The following is a 27,043-nucleotide window of genomic DNA, read 5'->3' as shown; positions in this document are numbered from 1 at the left end:
AGAAAACAAACAAAAAAAACAAAAAAAAAAAAAAAACACCAGAGAAACAAAAATGAAACGCAATAAAAGAAAAGCTATTACGAAACGAAAATCTCCGCTTCGGATCAAAGGCGGCACTGCTGATTTTTCTTTTGATCCGAAAATCCGACACCTCATCCCTTAATTTCTCACCCTCGTGTAGGCGAATCGTTGGGAACAATTCCCGCGGATCAATTCCCCCTTCCCCCCCCCCCCCCGCCCCCTTTTTACGGCTCCCCCTTTTAGAAAATGATTTCGTCGAATTTATCATCACGGGTTTGCAGTTCAATCTGGGTACAAGAATCTCATGCACTGATTTACCGCACAGAATAATTCGAAAGGCGTTAAATTTGATGCGAAATATTCGTTCTTGATGAACACGAGAAATAGATTTTTAAGTGCGGTTTAATTAACATCAATGAACATTTTGTATCAATCACTAATTATCTGGGGTGAGCCAGGATAATTTAGCTATTAAATTATCATTTGGTGAATTATTTTTAAATATTGGGAGTGATTTTGGAAATGACCTTTTTTTAAATTCTCGAAAAATTCTCGAACACTGTATTATTTTTATGCCAAACATATCACAACTGTTCTAATTTTTTTTTTTTTTTTTTTTCATCGCTTCTGATGTTTTCAACCATGTAAAAAAATTCTTCAAACTTCTATTTTTTTATTTAGAATATGTTTAGTTACTGGTTTTATTTATTAAGTTGATGAAAAAAAGTTGAATGCGCCAGAACAAAACAGACAAAAGTCGTTCGATAATTGTATAGATCTAGAAATGTCTGGAATAGAAGATACAGTTTTTGAGAATTTTAAAAAACGTTCTTTTAAAAATCGCTCGAAACATTCAAATAAATAATTGAACAGTCGAATAAAAGAAAAACCTGAACAAAAAATTCAGGGTACGGTTTCAGAGTTGAGACAATCGCAGAAGATTTATTAAACAAAATTAGAAATTTCGAGGATCAGCCGTTGGTCGGGTTCGCATGAAATTCCCCGTAAATTGTGGAAAAAAAAAAACACTGCAAAAACGGAAAATAAAAATAATAAATAACTCAGGTTGTGAAACACTTCTAAACGAAACAATCGAGACTTTAATATTCTCTTTCCAAACACATCGATATCGGACACTTGGAAATATGCAACGAGACCATTTCTGCATACTTGACAATTTTTTTTCTCTCCGAGTCCTCGGAAAAATTCTTTTCAAAGAAATAGGAAAGCGGAGGGGAATTTCTCGAGGGAATTGTTTCTTCCCCTGTTCCTTTTAGCCGTTGTGTCAACGAGGACATGGGGTAGGTCGGAGCTCAAGATCCGGAATATGGGTCAAACGTGTCCGGCGTGTTTACAATCGCCGGAGGCATCAGTCCCGAGCTTTTTTCTTTTTTTTTCTTTTTTTTTTCTTTTTTCCCCTCTCACTCTTTTAGATATCTACATACCCATGAAGTTGCCTGCGTACGTGCGTTTCTGTGTAATCCACCTACCGCGTGGAGGCAGCTCAATTCTCGTTGAACCCGGTTCCCCGGGGCGTAAATAAACCCGGCTATAATTATTTCAGGGCATTGCAACGCTGGATGCAACTCCCGAGAGCTTTCTGATTTTAAAGGAGGGGGGGGATTGTTGCGCAAAGCGCTGAAAAGAAAACGATTTTTAGCAATTTTTTCTCAAGAAATTGGACCGTTCGTCTTTTTCAAATTTTTTTGGGTATTTTATTGTAACTTTGAACGAACGTAATACAATTTTTTTTTTTTTTTTTTCGCCACGGATATTGCAATTTGAATACTCGATTTATAGCCGATGCTGAAAATTGATCGATTGTAACGATCAAATCGAAACAAGTATTCAAAAGTGGTAATTTTTTTTTGTCACTGTCTGTCACGCGGTGTTTACTTTCACGGAATCTCACCTACACTTGGATCGAACCTTGGGGATCATTAAAACGATATTCTAATACAAATTATCTTGACGAATGTTTCGTCACAATACAAAAAAATCAGTGAGAAGTAATGTGTAAACTTTGTTAATAATTTTCGACAATAAAAACACCTGGAGCTCAGCTTTAAAACGATTCTGTCGCCTTTAAGAACATCGAATAATCTACGTTAATCGGAACTGAAAGATAAGCAGGGAACGATTCAAACAACGAAAAGACTAAACTTTAACAAGATATGTGAAATTAAAGTGACGGAGTGTTTAAAAATTATTAAAGGAAAATCTGCGAGACGATTCACATTCATAATTTTGTTTCTATAGGCCTATTTAACAATAATTTATGTATGAACGATTGACTACATATTTTACCGGCTGTCGCTATCGGATATAAAGAAAAAGCAAATAATGAAATAAAAAGAAATATTTACAATTTTCAAATTACACGGCATAAAATATTATTTCTAATTTCTTTCGAATAAAACGTTTGTTCTTTCACGATCAATAATTTAAAAAGCGGTTTACCCTGATAAATACAGTATAAAATTGTGAAAAAGATCAACACTCTCGTTGTACTTTTGAATGACAATTTTTCACAACTCGTCGCAGTTTTTCCTTTGTTTCTTTCTTTTTCTCGGTTGTGTATGATATTCATTCCGGCATGATCCGGCGATAAAAGAGGCAGATGTATAATATATTCGCCAGTCTTGGGAACGTTGAAAGATGTTAATTCGAAGAGAAGAGATGCTTGATTCGAGTAGGCGGATGTGCAGCATCGCGTTGAAGCGAATTAATTCTTAATACCTCGCATAATTCCCACGTCTTAAGCCCTGCATCGGGGTGGTCTCGTCCCGATATCTTGGAATTTTTATATCCCTCCACGGCGTCGTTAATTAGGGCGTAGAAATAATTAAAATGTTGGCGGAAAAAATTACCTTCTCAGAATATACCGTCTCCGATTTCGGTATGTATTTACTTTTTTCTCTTATCTACACGATATATCTTTCCGTTCGTTTTTTCATACCCCGTCAGGCATAATTTGACCTGCAACTTTAAACCGTGTCTTAGTTACCATTAATTACGCGTATTTAATCACCCGGGTAATTAACTTTTCATCGCAACCGAATTTCCTTTCATTTTTCCTGATTTAATTCTTCTACGTTTTTCGGGGATCGGAGAAGATGTTGACTGTTTTTTTTTTTCCTCTCAAAGTGACGTGTTTAAAAGTTGTAAGAAGAGGAAATAACACCGCGTCGTTGAATTAATTTTCAACTTGAGCAAGTTTATTTTTTGCTTAACAAAAAAAAAAAGGAGCTTTTAAAGTCGAATATTTTGTGATAAGTTTAATATTTTCGCTGCAAATTTCGAAAAAAGTGAATTTTTACACGATTTCAACTTCAACCGTGAATACATTTTGAAAGAGTTTAATTACCAAAAAATTATTGCAGAATTTATTTTTTGTATAGAATTGAATTCCATACGAAAATACGCATCGAGTATTTGTTTACATTGTCTCGTTACTGAGCTACAAAATTCAGAAGTAACTGAAATTATTTTCTCGTGTTGATTAAATGTTAGATGAAAAATTGCTTTCAGGAACCACTGAATATAAACGTTAAGGGCTAAAATTGAAACACAGGCATCTTATTTCCTTTCACTACAACTATTAAACGTGTGACCTTGTAGAAAAAAAAAAAAAACAAACAATTAGGCTCTTTTTTGGACCAATCTAATATACGTTAATTGTAAAAGATTCGTCTTCTTTCCTTTTGATTCTGTTTCCACGTCTCAAGACAAGAATTATACGAGTGTAAAAATTATCTGAAAAGTGCGCACTCTTCGAAGTTTTCTGCAAAAGATGAGGCGCACGGAAATTTGAAAAAAAAAGGCCACTTGAAACAGGTATATATTATATACACCTATATATGTGAAATATGAATGTAAGAGTAGTCGAGATTCGTTATCGGTCCAATTAGGAAATATAATCGAGCGATGAATTAAAAAAAATTTCTCTCCGCAATTCACCGCCCCGTTTAAACCGCTGAAAAGTAGTTATAAATTATTTACGGTTCAATCATTCCGATGAATCGAAGAACGCGTAATTTCTTGCTCGTAGAGCCGTGCCAAATTAATAACCATCCAAAGTTCACCGAGTCTATTTTTTTTTTTTTTTTTTCATATCGTCTTTTTCTTCTCTTTCTTTCTTATACTCGGCGTATTTTATCACAATTCAAGTTTCTCTTCACTTTTCTCCATTATCGCGTTCTTCTCATTCTCATTCTCATAGTTTTCGTTAAATAATAATTAACGATGTTATCTCAACCAAAAGAGAGAATCGCGGTACGGTTTGAATTCGTAACACGAGTTTTCAAAATATTAATAACAAATCGCAGATATTTAACATCGTCAATTTATCGAGTTTTCACGATAAACAGTCTCTTTCATTTTCACTCATATTTTTTTCATTTCTATTCATTGAACGCTCGTCTTATTTAATAAATCGCAGACAATTCATGACGATTTATTTAAATTCGACGAATCACTTTTTTTTTCACTCACGTTTACAGAAAATCTAAAGAGAAGTGAAACGTCTCGAGTTCGGAATCATTGCTTTGGCATTCGAGCTATTAGATGAAGTCAAATTGATTCCAGAAATTCTTGGCATCTTACCAACGTGTTTTATTTTGCTAGTAAAATTGGCAAGTAATGAAAATCGTTAACATTACTCGACCATCTGTTGATTTTGCTACGCAACTATTTCTGTGACTCACCGCACTTATGTTTACACGTATTTACGCATGCGTGTCTTCGCACAGTGAAGTTGTGAAAAACTGCATTTGAAAACATTTTTCCTGTGTAAATTTAATAATAACAACGATAATAATTATTATTATTATCAGAGTCGCGTTGCATTCTACCCAAAAAATATAGTAGTAAGCATATTTTTTAAGTCAATTTGGGCAAAGTAACTTTGAATGAGGAATTGAAATTTCTGTAATGCACGTTTTTATAATTGCAGATTGATTCAAGTGACTCGAGTCAACTTCGAATGAGATCGCGTGATTTGAGTGATGTCAGGTGGATTTATGCAATTTTGCGTGATTTAAAGTTCTTGGATTCGTTTGCAAGTAAATTTGCACGAATGGACTTTAATATATAAGTAAAATAAAGTAAGCTCATTCAAGTTAAATTCAAGTCAATTAAAACAGCTTATTTTGTACGTATTTACTTTTTCGAAAAATTCGACGGGATTTATTCGCCGAATTCAATTGAATAACTCTGTTTTTGGTCGACTTAATGAAATCCATGTAAAAGTATGTGATTAGAAATCAGTCCAACCTGTGTCTTGACTTGACTTTGAACGAATGAATTATTTCACAGGATTAAACGTGACTTGACCTAAGCTTGAATCGTTTATCACATCACAACGTTTCGAGCATAATCGTAAAATGACTGTACCGTGACAAGCAAGTGAAAAATTTAGGCCGCTCCGATTCGATATCGAAAGTTTCAACCCCTGAAATGTGCCCCACATCGTCCCCCTCTCTAATCACATCCATCAATGATTCCAGCGATTATAATTTAGGCATCGCGATGACGTCCGGGCGAAAAAACAGTTGAAAATAAAAAACGCTACGACGTAAAATTGAGTAGCTTTGAACACCCGACGTATCGTCGAGTATCCGTTGGTCTGCACGAGTCCTGCAGGGACAAAGACCGAGGGTAATCCAGGACGTGTAATAAGTCATGCGCTTCGACGACACGCATTAACCCCGGACATCGTTTTGCCTAGGCGTGAAGGTAGCCACGGAGAGCGGACAGACTTGTGTCTCACTTGTGCACACTCACACACACAAGCACAGATTGCCTATGTAAATGTAACGCAGCGCTTACAGGAGGCTCGTAAATTTATAAGCCGAAGTACACCGGCCGAGCTTACTGACCCGGGCCGGATATCAAATTTGAATAATATTTCACTTACTCGGATAGGTGGGGAGGCCCCGTTGCGTCTCACGTGGAATTTCGTTTTACTTTTCCCTCTCGTCGAGACACAAAGACTCCATATACTCGTAATAAGGTACACTGAGAAAAATTTCATTTCTTACGATAACTAGAAAAATTGAGTAAAACAGGTAGCGTTAAAAAAAAAAAAAAAACTGTTTGAATATTGTTGGAGTTACGAAAAACGAGGTACGCGTAAACATTTTGCGCTATCTTCGATCCTTTTTTAGTTATAGCAACGCCAAATCAGTTTGTCAGGTTTACTCTACTTTTTTTAGCTAAACGAGGCTTTAACGTCAATTTATTCTTGCGCGAGCGTTAAATTTTCGCAACGGTTGCAAGAAAATCTAGCAACAGTGATCGTAATTAGAAAGAATACTAACGGATAATAGACTTTCCGGTAACGGCAAGAAAACTAATTTTCATTTTCTACCTGGAACTATATTTTTCGATTATGGTAAAAAATGAAAATAATTAACGACCGAGCGGTAACCGGAACCAAAAATTTCTCTCAGTGTAAGTGTGCCGGTTGTTGACACGTTTTCCAACGGAATTCTCATTCCTTATTATTATAACAAAGATTAAAATTAAACATTAAACGCTTTCGTCAATCACAAAATTTTCCTTCGTCGGATTTTTCTTTCGACGAAAAAATAAGTTGGAACAATACCGGGGTGTTAATTTATATATCAGGTGTATAAATAAAATGTATAAATATGAAAACTTATCATAAACAGCCCGTTTAAGATTTCACCTCGTTCAGGCCTCAGTTTCCTCTTTCGATTTCTATTTCTATAGATTATGTCGACAGTGTCAATAACCGCTACAATTACCTTAGCCCCTAATATTTTTAAAAGCTTCTTCTAGTAAAACTATCAGACATTGCAAGATACTTTCGAGGACTGACCTGACCTAACCAGTGGCGTAGCTAGGGGGACAAGGGCCCTGGTGCATAGGGAAAGAATCGGGCTCTTTTCCTCCCCTCTTTCCGCGTAGTTTGAACTTATATTGGTCTTCAAAATTATTGATAAGAATAAGAATAGGAAACAGTGAGTTGAACTTATCCCTAGTAGGCTAAATCCATACGTCGTCTCTATTAGAATCTCCATGTGTTTAATAGAAGAAAAAGGGAATGAATAAACAACGACGCACATGACAATATAGAATATTTATTATACAGATGAGATTAATTAAGGGAAAAAACGATTTTTAACAGAATTCGCCGCCCAATTTACAATCTCTTGCGCGCTTTAATTTTTGCGAATTCGTCTATAATTTCACTCAAATCCAAGTTTGATGCCGCTTCATTTTCTATTACAATTAACGATAAATGTCGAAGGCGATCTTGTCGAATGCTGTTTCTTAAATTATTTTTTATAATCTTCAGTTTACTGAAAGATCTTTCTGCTGCCGCGGAAGTAACGGGAATTGTATGAAACAGAAGCATCGCTGTATACACTTCCGTAAGGTCACATTCGAGCACGCCAAATTTCGTTATAATTTCTTTGCAAAGCTGGCGAATAGACCACGTCTTCATCAATTGAGGGAGGATCAGATGATAAACATTAAGAAATTGGAGCGAAAAATTGGGTCCAATTATATCGCAATATTTCTTCTGAAACTGATCACATTTCTGGAGTAAAATCGTTTCATTCCAGCTAAGCAAAGTTTTTGGCATCAGGAAGTCGAACGATTTACAAACTGCACTCATACCAATAAAACGCGCATCTAACTGATTGATTATTATGTCGAGTACATTGTTGAAAATAGTTACTCTAAAGACTTCCTGGTTTTCAAATCGCTGATCAGAAGCCAATTCATCGAAATGCTTTTTAGTTTTTCTGCGTCAAAGCTGAGGTTAGAGGGCCCCCTGAGCTCCAGGGCCCTGGTGCACTGTACCACCTGGCCCTATGATAGCTACGCCACTGGACCTAACCTAACCTAACCTTCAACCATCCAAGTGTTTGTGTCGACATTTGCACAAGTGTGTCATCCAGTTCCGACTTGACTTCTAAGTATCGTTGTATCTCCAAGACTATTGATCTGATTGTAACGAAATATGGTTTAAAATTTGGTCAGAACTTGTGGCTACATACGTAGACGAAAAGAAAAGGATGAAAATTGGATTAGAAGAATGAAAGAAATGAAAAAGAGATGGAGAGAGAGGCAGAGAAGATATTGTAATCTTTAGATTAATCGTCAATGTTCTCCGCCCCTTTCATTTCTTGTCTTCCAGTTTATTTCACCGCATTTTCCATCCCCTCGGATAGCGATTATGTTTTTATTTTTATTTTATTTTTTTTTGTTTTTATCTATTTTTTTTCCAATTTTTTTTTCCCATTTTTGTTTTCATCTTTACAATGTTTTTGTTCGTTTTTCATTCCTCCTCGCGTATCCGCCCTTCTCCTCCTTTCTCCGGCTTTCCCTCTGTCATCGCTGGTTCCCCCTTTCTTATTGTACGTATGTACGGCTCTCCCACTGTGAGGGGGATGGAGCCCAAGGGTGCGGGAATACGACGGGCTGGTTGACCGTTTTGTATGGTAATTTTATCGATGATTTGTCTCGCCTCCCGCCGTTCCAAACCCTCTTTTATTTATTTATTTTCTTATTTATTTTATTTCATTTCTTTTCTCCTTTACGCTTTACTTTTTTCTCAATTCCGCGCGAAGACTGCGGAATTCTTTCTTAAACTTGTTCGCGGTACGTTTTTAGACGGGCTCGTTGGTGAGAAAAAGGAAAATCTTTACCAGGGATAAAGACGCTTTAATTATCAGATTCAACATTAAAGTGAGATTCAGAATCGTTCAAGAAGGGAGTTTCAAATTTGAGAGAACACAATTTTTAGGAATATTTAATTTTCCGTACCCTATTAAACATGACAATTATTGATTATTTTCACCAGTTAGAAATTGATGATTTGAAAAATCTGTCGCCTCGATAATGCTAAATATGAGGTAATAAGTTTATAGAATGAAGTGCCGTAAGTATAATTGAAGACTCAGCGAAGGATCTGAGATTCGAATAATGGAAATCTGTCAATTTTATTTCAGGAATTTAGATAAAATCAACTCGCGAAAAGTATGAAATCGATAAAACCGCGGAAGTTTTTTTTATCAGGTATATGAAATTCTTTGATGTTCGTGAGATAATTGACAGTTGAAAAAAAGTTTGGCTGCCTTAGATTTTCGGGAAAAAAAAAATTTCTAAACTTTTTCAACAGAGACTAACTAAATCGAGAGATGTAAATACCGAAAACAAAATTTCGATATCCTAAAATATTTTCAAGAAAAAGTACCAGGAATTTCAAGAAACGCTGACAACACTACAATTATTCGATTTCTATTCAATTTTTAATCAAAAACGGTATTGAACAAAAGGTGACAAGGTTAAAGTTCCGAAAAATTGACAATTTCAAACGAAGATAAATTCGAACTTTATACAACATCTTGAAATTCTAAAACCTGACATGTCCATAAGATATATAATACATTCATTGATGATTAAAAAAAAGAAAAAATAAATAAAAATTCGAAACCATCAAGTTTTCAATTTTCTTCGACATCCAATGCGAAATTCGACTTATGATGCGTTCAAATTTCAATCATATCAAGACAGTTTCATCAAAATAGGTAGTAAAAGCTTCTCTATCTCTCTCTCTCTCTCTCTCTCTCTCTCTCTTAATCTGTTTCTGTCTCTGCTTTCCATGTGTCTCCATACATCTCTTTCTCTCTCCCTCTAACTCTCTTTGGTGGGGTTTAAACCAGGTTGAAAGTGCACGAGTTGGCAGCGGAACCGGGCACTGGAGTCGTTATAATAACCACCGGTATCCGTGTATAAATCAAAGAGCTGAAATGTCTGTTATAGGTGGAAGGTATACGTATACCTATAATATTACAAGGCTGTTAGGTAACGAGGTAATCAAAAGCCCGGCATGTAGCAGCGGCAGTAGCAGCTAGAACTCGACTATAGATATCCATATTATACACTGCGTGGCGCGGATTTAGCTACTCCAAAACTCGCTAATTATTACCGCTGTTTGAACTACAGACCAAAATCGGTACGTAACAGCTGCGGTTACTGAGACTGCAGGCCACTATCAAAATTCAACCGAAGAATTGTTGAAATTCACGTAACGTGCACTGAGAATTTCGAGAAAATCGTTGTCACTTTATTCTATGATTATTTCCTGTTCTTAAAGTGAATATAGGCAGAAAGTATCGCCTGTTTGTAATGGTAATCGGTAAATTACAAATATCTGTAATTTGCAGTCGGGAGGACAGTTGAACACAAATTATATTTGTAGCCCGTAATTTGAAATGAATCAATACCGAAATTATCGCCTGTTTGAAACAGTAATCGGTAAATTACAAATTACAAATATGTGTAATTTGTAGTCGAGAGGACGGTTGAACTATGAGATTGTATTTATAGCTCGTAATTTGAAATGAATCAATGCAGAAATTGTCACCTGTTTGGAACGGTAACCGGTAAATTACAAATTGTAAATTACAAATTGCAAATTACAAATGTGTGTAATTTGTAGTCGAGGGGACAGTTGAACACAAATAATATTAGTATCACGTAATTTAAGATACACGAAAACCAAATTTTGTCTGTATTTTGTAATAAGAAAAACTAAAATACAAACCACACTGTATTTTGCAATCAGAACAAAATGAAATAGAAACTATTCTTCCGACCGATGCAGATGGGCGGTAGTTGGGGAAAAAATGAAAAAATACGTTTGCGAATAATTGTTATTAAAGATAAATGAAATCAAGATCAAATTTTCATTTTGTAATTAACGAAAATAACATACAAATTGAATATTATTTTTCGATTAGAACGAAACGAAATACAAATTGTAATTCTCACGTCGGCAAGTGATTGGAAAAAAAAAATTTCATCACATTTACGATCAATTGTAATTAAAGATACGTGAAAACGGAATTAAACTTGTATTTTGTAGTTTGGGGGAAAGAAACGAAACCGCTAAATACATTGTATTCTGCGATCGGAAAGAAATAAAATACGAATAATGCTTCTCTTATTGGACGATAGTTATGAAAAAATCGAGTGAGAAGATTATCCGGTAAAATATTTGTTGCTATCGCAAAGTTTTGGTAAGAAAAACAAAAAACTTTCTCCAACTGGAAATATTGGACTAATCGTGAACCAACAAAAATACTCTGTCGGATCTTCGAAATAGTGTTTCTTTAAATAATTGATCGGTTTCCTGATTAAGACGGAGACAAGATCGACGCCTTGTTTGAAATGTGAACCTTCACTGCTTACATCTAATCGCGCCGAGTATAAGAAACGATTCCGTCGATTATTTGGATTCTCAAGAACTGGAATTTCCAGCTGTCAATCCGCAAGGGATCGAAAATATACAAAAACTTTTCTAATCAGTCAATTATCCCATAAACTTTTATTTTATTTTTTTATTTTTTACAGATTCAAAAACACTACGCAAAACGACTCGGGTATTTCAATTCTTGTGACAATTTTATTAGTAATTTGTAACAGATCCGTTTGTTACATAAAATAAATACTTAGGAACTTATTTTTCTTTATTTATCGTAGTACAGTGTAGAGTCGGCCCCGGGTTCCTTTATACTTGATTCTTCCCTTCAGGGTTCGTCGCTTTTATGGTAAACGTAAAATATACTCGTTCGAAGGGATACACGACGATATACATGAAATCAGACAATGTTGCGTTACCAAACTTATACGTGTTATCCCTGGACCGGCGGGTGACCGACTGCCTGTTACCACGGCTCTCTACTAAGCCGTCACAAATTTATAAGATTCAAAAAAGAACAAAGTAATTCAAAGAAATGATATAATTGAATAATATTTTACCCTTCGTTCAATGATTTGGACGAAAATTGAAACAAGTTTGGAACATTTTTTTTTTTTTTTTTTTTTTTTTTTTAACGCTTCTCATCGCTCAAATAATTATAATTGAAAAATTGAAATATACATCAAAGACGCTGCAGGTTCTAATGCGGGGTGAATATGGCCGTGGACAGAGTGAATGTCGGGACGGTTTTGCGGGGGGAGGGAGGGTTGATAACTCAATTATAAAAGTTAGAATTACTTCTTGGGCTGTATGCCGTAGGATAATCATGGCAGGTGAAAAGTTTCCGGCTCGCCGGAGCGAACATTTGAGTTTCAATTTAACTGGACAAATATATTATTTAGAACGTCAAGAGTTCTTGAGTACTGTTAATGTATCAAGGTGCCGTTAAAATAACGGAGAACAATCGCGGCCGGAAAATTACTCCGCATCGTTTTGCCCGCGGAAATGTTAAACATGTAATATACTTCAGTCTCGGAAGGAATTAACGAGCATTAATGAATTTGCACGAATAGCAGGTGTGGAAAGTGAAAAAATCAGATTTTGAGATTCGGTGTTTATCTTTTAAGTGTATTTCGAATAATTTAATATACGATCAAATTAATTTTTTAGTCGAGATTTGTTGGATTTCTAGAAGAACCTTCCAATTTTCAATCCAAGCATAGCTTCGGTAATAATTGATAACCGAGCATGATTTGTCCCAGTTGAAGTTTCAAATTGATTTTGAAAATCTTTCAACTATTCGACGAAGAATTTTTTCACAAAGAAATATTCAATTTTCAATAGCTTACTATGAAATTGTCTTGAAAACTTTGCGTCATTGTTAAACTTGTAGCAAAAATAATCTCGAAGTCGGAATGTTTTCTGACGAACGATTCTTTTGAAATGTGATGTTGCGATTTTGGAACCATTACTATTCCGGGTCATCAAGACTTGCTAACGGATCGTTACAAAAATCTTTCGACCGATTTTACGTAGTTTAAGTAAGCAGTTAAGTACATGTGATGTTTATTTATTTTAACCACTATCCTCAGTCATCGGTTTAGTGTTCTGTTTATTTTAGTAGATTTCACGACTCAGGCCAGCAGAATCGACCGGATTTTTGTAGCGAATACACTGAATTTACATTCTCAGATGGTACGAATTAGTCACGCCTAGAATGGAATAAACGATTTATGAAATTTCCACAAATTACAGTCCGAATAATAAAATTTGCCCAAACTTTACACGACTTGATAAACAAGTTTTTTCAAAAATGCGTATATATACAAGGAATCTTACGGAATGAGAAAAATTTTATAAACGAGGTTTAGCCGAGGTTTCTCTGAATAAAACTCGGAACAAGCCGGAAAAAAGGAAAGCGTTCTTCGATCTGTCCGGCAAACCTTCGCGATGATTTCGAAAACAGCCGAGTGATGAATCTGAAACTGATAGGACTCGACAGGCACATGAAAGAGATTGGAAAGATGTATGGGAATTTTTTATTTTTTTTTTTTTGCCAAAGACAGAAAATTGATAAATTATTTTAAAAATAAGTATATCATCTGGGAAAAACATAATCGTTTATTTATAAAAAAGAAAAGTATATGATTATTGGTAAAAGATTGAGAATCGATTCATTTCCGATACAACTGGAAGTTCAAATTTAACGAAATTTGAAAATTTTTTATGCCCATCATTTGATTGTAAAGTCCTGTAAGTTTCAAATATTTTCATCCAGTCATTTCCGTGATTATCGCGAGAATTTGTCAAACAGACCAATTTGGCAGACCGATATTTTTTCTAAAAATCTTTTTTTCCAGATTCCAGAGTTTCGAAAACATGAAGATTAGTTAAAATTAGGAAAAGTAACCAGTTCTTTTCTTGCATCGCCAAAGGTGACGAAGAGTAAAAAATTTCAAAAAATTTCCGAACCGATCTTTTTTCGAAAAATCTCTTTTTACAGATTCCAGGTTCCAGATTTTCGAAAACATGAAGGTTAGTTAAAATTAGGAAAAGTAACCGGTTCTTTTCTCGTATCGCAAAAGATGACGAAGAGTAGAAAATTTCCAAAAATTTCCAAAAAAACTTTATCACGCGGTACATTTTCCAAGTTCTTCGGCCAGCTTTCACAGAGAATGTTAAAATTTCGATTTCGGTATCGCCTCGCATGTGAATGACGCGGGGTGTCCAGGGTGCACGGAGATCACAAGGGGTGTTTAAGGGACGGGGGTTGACCGCAGGAGCAGCGTGTTGCAGCGATCACGGCTCTCCGGAAAGCCACAATTATCACTACGTGTCGAGGACGCGTCGCATCGTTCATAGCCGGTGGGCAGAGGAAACGAATGCGTGACGTGGTGGAATTGAGGGATGGTTGAGGGTGGAGGGCGAGGGGCGTAATGCTGATTGTGGAATTGTGATGCAGATACGTGAATTTCTATCCGCGGCATGATTTGCCCGTCCGCTCTGCAGGGACCCGGACCAACCCCGCTTCTGCATCATCTGCGTCGTGTCGCGTCTCTTTTCCTCGTGTTCGATGCGCGCCGATATCCCCCCAGGGTTGTCCTCCCACCACCTCACCCCCCAATTCCACCCCTTGAAAGGCTTCGCTGTAAACATGGGTGAAAAAAGTTCAATCTAGTCCGGTGAAAACCGCAGGAAATTTGTACCTTAATTTACAGTTGTGTGCATGTATATAGGTATGCAGGGGCAGGGGGTGGGGGGGGGGGGGGGGCAAAATGGGGTACCCCAAAAATTTCGTGAATGGTCAAAAATGACATCTAGCATCATTTTACACTAAAAAGCTAAAAAAACAAACATTTGTATACTTTTTTCGAAAAAATACAAATAAAAGAAATGGAAATAACAAGAAGAAACTTTTTTTAAAACGATGTTGAGAGTAAATTTTAATACTAACGTTGATTTAAAAAGTAATTATTACACATATTTTATTTACTTGAAAAAAAAAAAAAAAACAATACTTTTTTCAGGGGTACCCCATTTTCCCCGCGAAAATTAATTTTTTTTTTCTTACTGGAAATCGAACATTGACATTATTTACGTTGTTTGCAACTGAAAAGAAAAGAAAATTTAACATACTTACGTTCACAAAATTTTAGTATCTCCTTAAGTACCCCGTTTTGCCCCCCCTTCCCCTATATTTGTAGGTTTTTTAAATTATTGATCGTTGAGGTTATATATTAAAATTGATTCGTTGAAAAATTGATCATGGTAAAATATCGTTCTCTTTTTATTGATCGTTTACACGTTGCAACGTTTCGATCGGCTACGGCCAATCATAAACAGGACAATTTGCAATAATCGCTTCGTCCTGACACGGCGAGATGTTAAGTTCACGAGATGGTCAACAATTTTATAGTTATTAATTGTTAACTAGGCATGGAATGCCCCGTATATACACATTCGTATAGTTATTTAGACATACTTTGCATAGCTACACGCGAGCTTCGATGCGGATTATCTCTTGATCGCCTTTTGCTAATAAAATATGCGGCGCAAGATTAGCGGACGATAATTTTGTAAACGATGAGAAAAACAACAACGCGTGTCAGGTGAAACGGAAGTTTAATCGTAGGTTCGGTTTCATATTTTTTATTACTTTTGTTCAATCTTTTTTTTCTTTATTTCATGTTTTCACCGTGCGTGGGTGTAATAAATTATAACATGTTGCATGGGTCAGGATTGTTTACTATTTTAGCTTCAGGATAATTAAAGAGGAAAATTAAAACAGGCTGTGAGTAACTTTTTTTTTTTTTTTAACTGGCAGCTTTTTTTAATGCCAGTCTATAATTATCTAGCAGTTTTCATCTCACTGTTTACGTAATCTTGAAATTCTATAATATCCGTAAGATCTCGGAAGGTTTGCTGAAAATTAAAATCAATATCATCGAAATATGATTAAATTGTCGCTCGGAATCTTATCGAATATAGTGAAAAAGAAAAGAGGTTCTCTGAAATCCAGTTGAAATACATCTCAACGAATTGTTATGAAATATGATAGAATTTTGTGAAATTGTCTTCAAGTATAGTTATAATCACTTGAAATACCACGAATTTCATATAAAACTTGTGACGAAATCTATCCAATTCATTATACACGAAATAATTTTAATTTCGTGTAAAAGTTTCCTCTTTAAATTTTCCAAATGCGCAATTTTCTTTCCTCTTTTTTCAAACAATATACAAACGTTTCTTTAACTTGCTTTATAGAAACAATTTCCTTTCTTTTTTCATTTTCTTCGATCCCGAATTAAAATTTTTCGTATTAGGGATTCTTGCAAAAAAAAAAGTTACAAATCTAATATAATACAATATTAATACATACATCTAGATGTAGAATTTCTGACGGCAAAAATGAATAAACAATAATGTACATTCGAGAATGAAACGAGTAACAATAATGCTCGTCGAAACATTTCCCCCAGAGTTACAGTTTAACGTGTACGAACGATCCAAAGTATTAAAACTGCAATAAAAACTCTCAAATTAAGTGAAAAAATTTTCAGGGGGTGGACAAATGAATACAAAAAAAAAAAAAAAAACAACTTCTTGTCTTCGGAGCCATAATTTGCACAGGAGCGCTGATCAAATCCTTAAATTAAGCGCGGATGCAAAAATCTTGAGGGTCTTTATCGATTTGACCAAATCTGGAAATCGGAAATCGAATCGAGAGTTGGACGTTACGTAATATATTCACGGCTGAGGTCTGACTTGACTCGCTTTAAATACTCGTGAGTTGTCAGCGAAGATCGCGACATTCCGGTAGATTCTTGGCGACGCTTTTCTCTCTCTCTCTCTCTCTCTCTCTCCCTCCGTGTTCCTGCTTTCACACACACTTTGTCCCGTGTTTTACGGTTTGGAAGGGATAAGCTTAGTCCGGGATTCTACGGCTTATTTGTTTCACCGGGGCTTCTAAAAATATTATGACGAATACTTCGAAGAGCTGGGCCTCGTGGAAGGCGCCTCTCTGGTGCCGGCGCTTCCTTCACATTTCGGCCTCGATCACGATCGTCAAGAGGTTAAGGAATTCTTAGTTAGACTTCCGTCGCTCCCGTTCATACAACAGCCAATTAAATTTGACGCATCAACGTTTTCAAGGCTCTCCGACCCCAAAGGCACTACCAAATTTTCGTCTATTCTAGTTCATCCTTAGTTTTCGGGTCTCTTTCAACCCTCGAATACCTTACTCGCTTAGTCTTGAAGACGACGTTCATTATTACAGATGTCCCGGCTTTGAAACAAGATGTAGGAATGTTTTTTTTTTTTTCTTTTTTAAACTTTGTAACGCGACTTTAAACCCTTCGTCTTTTTTTTAACTCAGATTTCAGCGTCGGAAAAACTACTTTAACAAATATCGAATGATATTTCTATGCAGAATTTATCGACTGGCAAAAAGCTTCAAAACTTCAATTGAAGTTAAATTCTAAAACGACGTCTTGATTCATTCGAACAAAATTTTAACAAAATATCGATTATCTCACGATAATGTTTCATATTTTTTTTCTATAGTTTGCGAATTCAGGTTACGAAATTGTAGTTAAAAATTTTTCCGAAAGCCGATAATACTCGCAATTCTAGAGTAATTTTCAATACAAAATCTGGTTTGAAATCTGTTCTGTTTAATTTAAATTTCGTAACAATTTTATTTATTTTATTTTTTTTTTTTCATTCAGATGAATCGTTAACTAATTCTAAAACTGTGTATTAAAAATGAGGAGATTCGGTATAGAAAAAGAATCCTCATCATTGGAATAAAATTTACGTAAAGTCAATTCTCAAACGGCTGATGAGAAGAAAATATCGAGTTACCGAACTTGGGAAATTTGTGGGTTGCAAAAAATTGCAAACTCTCCTTTTGTTTCCACCACGCTAGTTTTTATTCCTTTGTATCAAGCCTTTTTTTTTTTTTTTTGCTTCGTTCAGGCGGAGTATAATTTGTAATTCTGATATCCTATTATCGTGTGAATATATTCTTCACCGTGAGTGTAAGAGAAAGCTTCAAAAGCGGGTTGAAGGATCTCTAACTTGTTGCAGGACGGGCATCGCACGCCTTCCGGCAAAAGCAGCGAAAGAAAGAAAGAAAGAAAGAAAGAAAGAATAAGGCTCGCTGCTCCAAGCGAGAAAAAAACTTTCCCCTCCCTCCCTCCCTCACCCTGTCTCCTTCATCACCCTACCGCCAAAGCAGGAATCATATTTTACCGTGAGACAGGGGGAATCTCACTACCAAAGTTAGCCGGGCAGTTAATCTCACCAAGCTTTTTTTCGTCGAGATAAATCGAGGGCCAAATAAGAAATGACAAATCGTGCGAACCACGAGAAGTCATTATACGTTTAACCTCATATGCAAAATTAAGGTAAAACTGCGTTCGTACGCTAACGATGCTCGTAAGTTGAAAAATTGTCAATTTTTAACAGGAATGATCAATTTTTGCAGCTTTCAAAGGTTCATATTTTTTATTCAATTTTTTATTCAACTTATAAAAATTATAAAATTATGGAACGAATTTACGGTTATAGCGAAATAGACGAAGCTATTTTTTTTAAATCGATGTAACGTGACGACGCAGTACTCAAAACTTGATTTATTCTATTCGGTGCAGGAAAAGTAAACTTGACTTGTTTGACTTATGCCTTACACTTCACACCGACTGTGTATAATACTAATGTCACATCGGGGTCGTTGGAGACCCCAAATGAAAGAAAAATCATTGCGTAGAAACGGAGATCTCGATTCAAAGAACTTGAAAAAGTTCTGGGATACTCTTCGATTACGATATTTCAAGGTAAATTAGTCATATTTGACAAAATGAAAATTTGAGTGTGATGAAAAAAAAACAAAAAAAAAAAAAAATAACGAAAAATGCATCATTCCACTCCAAAAATCATAACTCACTTAATTTTCTATATTTTGAGCTTAAAATTGACTGAGTAATTATCGAGACACAGATGTTTAAGAAAAAAATATATGAAGATACCGCACGATGAAAAAACAAAAGATATTTGTTCAAGTGAGTGAGGTTGAATTTTTGAAAAAAAAAAAAATACAGAAAGGATTAATGAATTCTTACGATATTTCATTATTCGTCTTGGATCAAATCAGATTATTTTTCATGTGTTTCAAACGGAATCTCCGGTGAACATGTTACGAACACGTAAGAAATCATTGAGTGATGATACACAGATATAAAAATAGAAGAGTTGTAGGTTTTTTCAACATTTTGATGCGATCCTTAGCTCGGCTGGGACAATAAACTGCCCTCGGACAATTTTGGGAGGAGTGAAATTAGAAGCCTCGCCGTTGAGTGACGTCGTCATACCTGCGAGCAAGGCGCCACTCTAAGTTTGGCAAAAGCTATTAAATTCTACTGCTTATAATTACCTGCTGACAGATCCGATCGCGAGTTGGTAGCCTGGCCATTGCCCTGAAACCGTCGCTAATTCCTTCCGGAACAAGAAACCGACGTTTGTGAGTAAGCTCGTTCCACGAACAGTTAGGATCGTGGGATATTATTAATTGAACGACCTTAAGGATGTATCGGCTATACGTTCTCAAACAAAAATGAGTCTCGTCGACGATAGGAAATACTTTGCGATGAGATGAAAATTGCAAGAAAATCAACCGGAATAAAGACGATAAGAAAATATAATTTTATTGATAATAATTACCAGAGGTTGTCAATAAATTGTTCAAGCAAAACATTGGTCGACAAATTTTCAGGGAATGTTTTCTTTTGTCATGTGAATTGAATTCGTTCATTTTTCTGAATTTACATGAATTTGTAAAGAATTTCGTCAATATTTTGAAAAATGAAAGAAATATCGTCAATTTTGGATACATTTTTGCCGAAACATTGTACGCTATAATTAGAAAGTTTCCGGGGCATTGAACGAATAGTTTCGTAAATAAAGCCTTTTCAAAGTTTCGAAACGGAAAATTTCAAAGTAATGAATAAATTCTTTAAAAATTCACGTGTAAAAAAATCATCATGTTCATTTCACATGACAAAAAAAGCCATTGCCTAAAAGTTTGTCGAACAATGTTTTATCGAAACAATTGAATGATATCCGTTGCGCATTATTATTATTCAAATTTAATTCTCTCATCGTATTTATTGTGTTTGATTTTTATCCGATTATTATCTTATCACAAAGTATTCAATATTGATGACGAAACTCACTTTTTAACCATACGTAAAAAGTGAAATCTATCGCTTATAGATGACCGAAATAGAGGTACCAGAATTATAGATGAAACAGAATGGAAATACCGAAAAACAGAACAGCTTAGAATTTTTGCTGATAACCGATAACGATCTTTTAGTTTCAGAAACGAGTTTTAAGATTCTGAAATTAATTCTTTTCTCTCCGTATTTCTGTGGTTCTTTTTTTTCTTATTCTCGTAACAACTTTGCACTCTAAATTTCAAGAGCCAATTCAGCCTTGAAATTCCTCATCGAAATCATTCAAACACATATTTATTTATTTATTTATTTATTAGCTTAAAGACGGGCAAGGTCTACTTACAGCTAGTATAAGAATAGTTACCAAACAGGTTTGGTTGTTACAAAAATCGAAAATTAAAACTCAATACATACGTGTATAATACAGATTAGAAGTATTTCGTGATAATTAAACTTGATAAAATTTTGTGGGTAATTGAATTAACCTCGACATGTGAAGTAAGAAATAAGAAGGAAGAAAAAAAATGAATCGTATACACGTTTCTCAGAACCGCGATCATAGATTAGCCCAATTACTTTGACGCTTTATTTCCACAATTGTTTATTTACTCAACAACAACCTACATAAAAATTCTTCACGATCGTTAAGATCCTCGTAAATTTCTCGGAAAGCACGATGAGATGATCACACGAGCTTCTGGGTAGCGAAATTGAAAAAAAAAACACTAATCAAACAATTACAATCATCAATTTGTTTTCAACCTCGTTAGCAATTCGCGTTGGACTTTTCGAGTCACGTGACTTAACTTATCCCTCTTCGCTTGCAATTAGATCGAGTAACTCGGTAACTATGCCGACGGTTAATTCCGGACTTACGGTTTACGCCTCTCACAATCAGAGAGAACTGCACCAGCCAATGACTATTCACTATCCGTGTTTACCAGCCCGGTTAGTTACCGTTTGGATCGGGTGTAGGTATACACCTCACGACTAGAATCGTCGAGCCACTGCCAACCGCGTGTGTTGAAAGTTTTAACCACGTTTAGAGAGCCGGATCACAAACCCTGTACAACGGGAGAATCTCTTGAAACTTGAAAATCAACAGCGCATGCGCGAGATTTATCGCCTCTTCGCGCAGGCTGGCCATCCCGAGTTTTCAGTTGTCAAACTGTTTCTGCCAGCGATGCAGTTGATGCGAATTTTCGAGGTTAGAATCTCAAATAATTGAGACAGTGACTCGGAAAGGTTTGGGAAGCGTTTGTTGTCGGGTCGGATAGTTGATTCTTCAAAGAACGGTCGTAATTCAATGCTTATGCTCTTTGAACATTCAAACGTACACATTTTTCGTACGTTGGCCCGCCTGCATCGCGGACAAGAATATCGCAGCGGGAAGATTTCGCCGACCAATGAGATTGAATTATTTGGTGCATGCGCGGTTGATTTTCAAGTTTCGAGAGATTGTCCCGGTATACGCTCTTGAATCACGGTAATAGACGATCTCACTTGCCAATATTCGGCAAGCTGGCGCAGCTTCGACTGTATCCTGATCGTCGATGATTAAAATAGCTTCTCTTCATACGATTTTCGTCGATGTATATGCAAACCGAAAACCATCGTCCGACCCTCACGATTTTGATTTTTGTCAAATTTTGTTTTTTTTTTTTCTGCAATTGTCCCAACTTTGAAACAGTGACCTGAATTTTTCTCAGATTTTTCACTCTACTATTAGTTAGTCATTTATAAATATCGAAAGCGATTTCAAGAGGAATCTTCTAAAAAAAATTTCAAATACTGTATTTTCTTTTCCAAACATTTCAAGACTGACACCCGATAGACCGATTATTATTACTATTATTTTCACATTTCATTTTATAGCCCTTTTAATTCTTTGGATTAACAAAAACATTGTTTAAGCGGTTTGAAAATTTTCAAAACATCTTCAAAACTTGTATTTTTCATGCAGAACATTTCTTGACCAATTTCACGTCGAATGTTTTGCAAAAGTTAGTAGTTTTGAAAAATTAGAAACACGCGGCAGAGAGGCTAGCTGTTTGAAAATAAGCTGTTATAATTAATCGTTTTGTGTAAAAGAATAAAGTATCATCGCAGGTGTAAAATAATACAGTACGCGCATAACTGCGGCGCACGGCAAGCGTGGGCAGAAATTAGCATCTCTTTGGCGTGTGTGCTTGGACGATTCTTGCACTTGCAGTTTCTCATGCAAATCGCGCGTCTTCTTCCCACTCTAGAGCCTATTGTTGAAACGGAAGTGAATTCGTCATTGGTGAAATAATGGCGTTATCGTGCCTTTCATTCGCTGCGACGTCGTCGTACGGTCGGAGAATTAAAAAAAGGACTCTGTAAGTAAAATTTTTTGAAAATTGGCTACGAGTGTAAGCCTCGAAGAAGTTTTTTAATAAAAAAAAAAAAAAAACAAAAATTAAAATAAATGGCATTGACAGCCTTTTTCGATTATCCTCATCAGTTGCAAATTACGAATTGCCGAAGTGATGATTTGAGTAAATAAGAAAAGAAAGACTTACATTTATTTTGAAATTCTATGGAGTCGTCGGCCCCGAGGTAGTTTCCGTTAAGAATGATAATCGCGAATATCAGCGTCACTGCACAGTCACACATTTTAACAGCAGGTATTATTCAAGCACTTAAGTCGTTCCAACTGGCTTATAATCGTTAAATCGTATTAGGTAGGTATGGTTGAATTGGAATTGGTTAAAGTTATCGACCCTTAACGAGGGCTGTCAGATAAGTAAACGTAAATATTTGAAAGTTATTTTTTTATTTATACGTGTGAACTGTGTAGTAGTTTTTTTGGTCATGAATTACTATTTATACAATTATTATTATCACTATTATATCCTTAAAACTGTTTCGCGAATGAAAATACTGATGAATACTGCAACGTTTACTTGGTAATATCGTTAATTCCGGACAGCAAAATAAGAATGAAGAAAAAAAGAAACGAGTTTTTTTTTTTTTTACGTTTACGAATTATTCCAAAGCGAATCTGATCTTTCGGTTATCATTATCGTTCAGCTTTCATTTCGAACTGTTTTTCATAAATTTCGATTTCGGAGTGTCTCTGATAAGCTGCTTCGGTTGTCTACAAGTTTCACAACCGAAAACGTGTCAATCGTTTTTTTTTTTTCTCAGTCGAATCCCGTCAAATTTTTCGGTTTCAATTTCCTCGCGTCTCCTTGCTCCTTCCTCCCCGACTGACAGCTGATTTCCGGTTGTTAAAACTGCGCGTGTGTATCACCTGGACCTTCGAGAATTGTAAACTGGCAGCAAAAAGCTCAGGGACCAAAACTCGAAGCGACTCGCTCATTCCGGGCCGAGTTTTAGTCGTCTCTCTCGTTTTTCTTCTTATTTCGAACCCCTTTTCAGCTTTGGAATCTACCACCGAACACTTTTTTTCACTCGCTCGACGTGAGCCTTCCTCCCTCACTCCTTCTTTCTCTTTATCTATCTTTCTATGAACGACACATGTTCATTATTACACCCCGGAACACCCAACGTCACTGGCGGCTTCGCGGTACAGCAAGAAATCTTTTGATTAACAAACGTGCCGCCTCTGTTTTGTCCCTTTTTATTGCGGCTGAATTTTTTTTTCTTTTCGTTTCGATTTTATTTTATTTTTTTTTCTTTCAATTTTTGTTAAAAACTTTTATTACGCGTCTCCTTGTTTTCGTTACCGCACACTTGCAGGATGTTTTATAAACTAAGACAGATCCTCGTGCAGTCGGTATGGCGATGTGTTCGAAATTGGCGGCAGCCGGCTTCGTCCCTCGATTGTAAATTTATTATGTTTGGTTAATTTGTTAAATTTCCTTTTATTCACTTACGAATTTTTATCAATTTCATCTCGAATCGACGATGCAACTTGTTCTTTTTTTTTTTTTACTCTCTCTTTCTCTCTCTCCCTCTCTCTTTAAATATACAATTTGAACGTCACATATTGTATAATCGCGCACTAAATTTCGGTAACAGATTCTTGAATCAAAAACAAAATTTGTCACCTTCGTTATTCATGTTTTTTATAGTTATAAGTAGAAAGTTTATCGACCGATTGGTTTTTTTTTTTTTTTCTCTTTTTCCGAAAACACAGACAGCACAATAATGTATCTACACTTTTTAATCCAATATTTATTTCGTATTTCACATCACCAAATCGTATCGAGCAAAAAAAGGTGTACGCATTACAATATTTTTAAAATTCTCATCCTCATTTTTGTTCTCATTTCATTTTAGGATACTTTTTCTATCACCGAAGTTCAGACACATTCGAGTCGCGAATCAATCGACCGATCCTTCGATAAACCGTATCAACTTTTATTGATTATTCCGTTAAGGCGATAACCGAAATCTTATTTGAAATTTTGCTTGAATTTTTAGGTAAGAGACAAACCGCGATTAAAGAACCGTCAAGGAATGTCGCTGTCACGGGGTTGTCGGTCGCGCTGGCAGCGACTGCCGCTACACTAAAACTAAAACTGAAGACATGTGTGCAGTCCCCACTCGTAAGAGTCCCTCGTGCATCCAACACAAACCTCCTGACACGCACCCATTTCCTCACGCACGTGCCACGACCACCAATACTCAAAATTATAATACAGAAATACACGCGTGTCCGGCCTGCAGGCCTCTTTGCCTTCCTCAATGCGTCATCCCGCCGATACGTCGAGGGGCACCGAAATCTCGGAAGACCTGCATCCAGAGTCAAATTCGATCGTATTGGTAAGTCACGTATCGATTTAATGCTCAATTTTATATTTTTTATTCAATTTTATACGGATATCTTGTGAGTTTCGACTCTACAAATTGTCGAATATAATCCATGGCTGATCATTGAAATGTTTTTCATAAGGCTGTGGATAATTTTGTCCAGGAACTATTTATTCTCTATGATTGAATCACCATCGATTTACTGCTGAATTTTATATTTTTTATTCAGCTTTATATGGATTTCTTGTGAGTTTCGACTCTACAAATTGTCGAATATAATCCATGGCTGATCACTGAAATGTTATTCGTAAGGCTGTGGATAATTTTGTTCAGAAACTATTAATTCTCTATGATTAAATCAACATCGATTTATTGCTGAATTATATATTTTTTTATCCGTGTTGCCAGTTTTCTTGTGAGTTTCGGCTCTACGATTGTCGAATATAGTCCATGGCTGATCGTTAAAATGCTATCCATAAGGCTGTGGATAATTTTGTCCAGGAACTATTTCTTCCCCTTTTTACGATTTATGATCATCCGACTGTGTTTCGCGTGCCTCGACTTAGTATTATCCACGTTTTCATGTGATGATCTATTCACATACGAATGTAAGACATGATACGTCTTGTATCTTATTTCTGGACATAACCTAATCGCTGTTTTCTGTTTACAAAACCATTTTCGCGTACGAATCGATACAAATTGGCTTTATCGATATTCCTTCGCCAAATCACTCAACCGATATGTCATCGTTCTGTCATAAAATTAAACGAATGTTAATGGGAAGTAACCGGCTATGTTTGTTTACGGAACCATCACTATAACAAATCTAGAAGGCAGTAGATTATTTTGTCCAGTTTTTTCGACCCAGCTGTTAACTGTTTCGCAACGGCCTTCGATTTCATGCAACATTAAGCAGTATATGTACGATGATCATGACTTACAAGGTATCGCTAATGCTTCTGAGCAAAATCAGAGTTCAAATATTATTAACTAATGTAACATGAATCGAATTTCACTCTGTCACTACTCGGTCAAATAACTCCAGTGTAGTCTTGATAGCTGTTCATTTTTTTGCTTTTAATTTTTTTCTGTCACATTGAACAATATTGCTAGCAACAAATTTGTTCAATCGTCATAATTGTCAGAAATCACTTGACCCTCTCAATCACACATTTTTCAGTTTAATATTTTGGCCTAAATTTTTTTATTCAGAGGTTTTTACTCAAAATTTATTAAAATCCAATATGGTGTATCCAATATGGCGGATGTAAAATTGTAAAAACCATCAAAATTCGATTAATCTGGCCGAAACTCTTTATTCGGGAATTTTTGGGGTTTCCGATCACGAATCTGAAGTCAGTATTTGATAATTTCTAAATCCAAGATCGCGGATCCAACGTGGTGAGTCTAAAATCGAAAAAACTATCAAAGTTCGATGATTCTGGCCGAAACTTATTACCCGTGGGGTTTTTGGAGTCGCTAATCACGAATCTAATGTCAGAAATTGATAATTTCTGAATCCAAGATGGCGGATGCAGTACGGTGGATGTAAAATCGAAAAAATTATCATCAAATGAGATTTTTCCATATTTTAACAGTCGTACGAAGTAACATGAAATTGATTGTGAATGCATGCGATATTGTATCTACGGAGAGGTGCGATTATTCTTGATTTTCACGCGTGTTCGGGTGTAATTGCCGACTTGGCACGGTGTTTTTCAGTAATCTGCCAACTGCTCGAGGGAACCGAGTTATAGAGACGGTGAATTCGTGTTTAATACTCACACGGTTGCCGGTCTTGGACTGCAGCTATTTCCAGAGCCAAGCTGTGTGTGGAAGGTAGGTATAACTCGCCTTATAACGATACAGGAGAACAGTTCTCCTTCCGCACCTCGCGTCTCGGTGAATTTCGCGCCCGCGTTTCTCAGTATACCAAATAAATGCATGATGCAGCATCAGAATTCTCTCTCGGGTTCGACGCGTTGCAGTCAAACGGGTTGCGAATATCGTGCAGACCTCCGCGTCTCTCTCTGTGTGTTTGCACTGCGGAATCACCGTCATCCAAACTTTCACGATGGTTCAATAATACTAGAATTACCACGGCTGCATCCAGTCGCGCGAAAAATCAATTGCCAAACCATTTTCGCCCAGTTTTACTTCATCGCGGAAACAAAAATTTTGTTTGCGATTATTTATCCTCGGGAAGAAATTTTTCTGTCTGATTAGACAAATTTATATGAAATCGCGTCTCGAATATGAACTGATAAAATATATGTTTTCAGTAAAATTATACCAG

General features: G+C 36.0%; 1 protein-coding gene and 1 long non-coding RNA gene across 5 annotated transcripts in view; one reads left to right on the top strand and one right to left on the bottom strand.

The window, feature by feature from the left end:
• Nucleotides 1-24,491, bottom strand: part of side (sidestep) — a 119,672-nt gene extending 95,181 nt beyond the window's left edge. The window contains exon 1 of one of the 2 annotated variants that reach the window (XM_046633908.2): nucleotides 22,545-24,491. In XM_046633908.2, coding sequence (XP_046489864.1) covers nucleotides 22,545-22,638 — 94 coding nt within the window. In that variant the 5' untranslated portion in view covers nucleotides 22,639-24,491. The remainder of the gene's footprint in view (nucleotides 1-22,544) is intronic. The other variant, XM_069137606.1, reaches the window with a different exon arrangement.
• The window catches only part of LOC124222679 (uncharacterized), a 161,009-nt gene that overhangs the window by 98,961 nt on the left and 35,005 nt on the right, over nucleotides 1-27,043 (top strand). For all 3 annotated transcript variants that reach the window (XR_006884076.2, XR_006884070.2, XR_011177577.1), the window contains 2 exons: nucleotides 24,415-24,756; nucleotides 26,470-26,586. This is a non-coding gene — a long non-coding RNA (uncharacterized lncRNA). The remainder of the gene's footprint in view (nucleotides 1-24,414; nucleotides 24,757-26,469; nucleotides 26,587-27,043) is intronic.

Source organism: Neodiprion pinetum, chromosome 7 (assembly GCF_021155775.2).
Source record: "Neodiprion pinetum isolate iyNeoPine1 chromosome 7, iyNeoPine1.2, whole genome shotgun sequence".
Classification (NCBI taxonomy): domain Eukaryota; kingdom Metazoa; phylum Arthropoda; class Insecta; order Hymenoptera; family Diprionidae; genus Neodiprion; species Neodiprion pinetum.
Note: the sequence above shows the minus strand (reverse complement) of the source record. Positions and strands in the feature narration are given on the sequence as shown.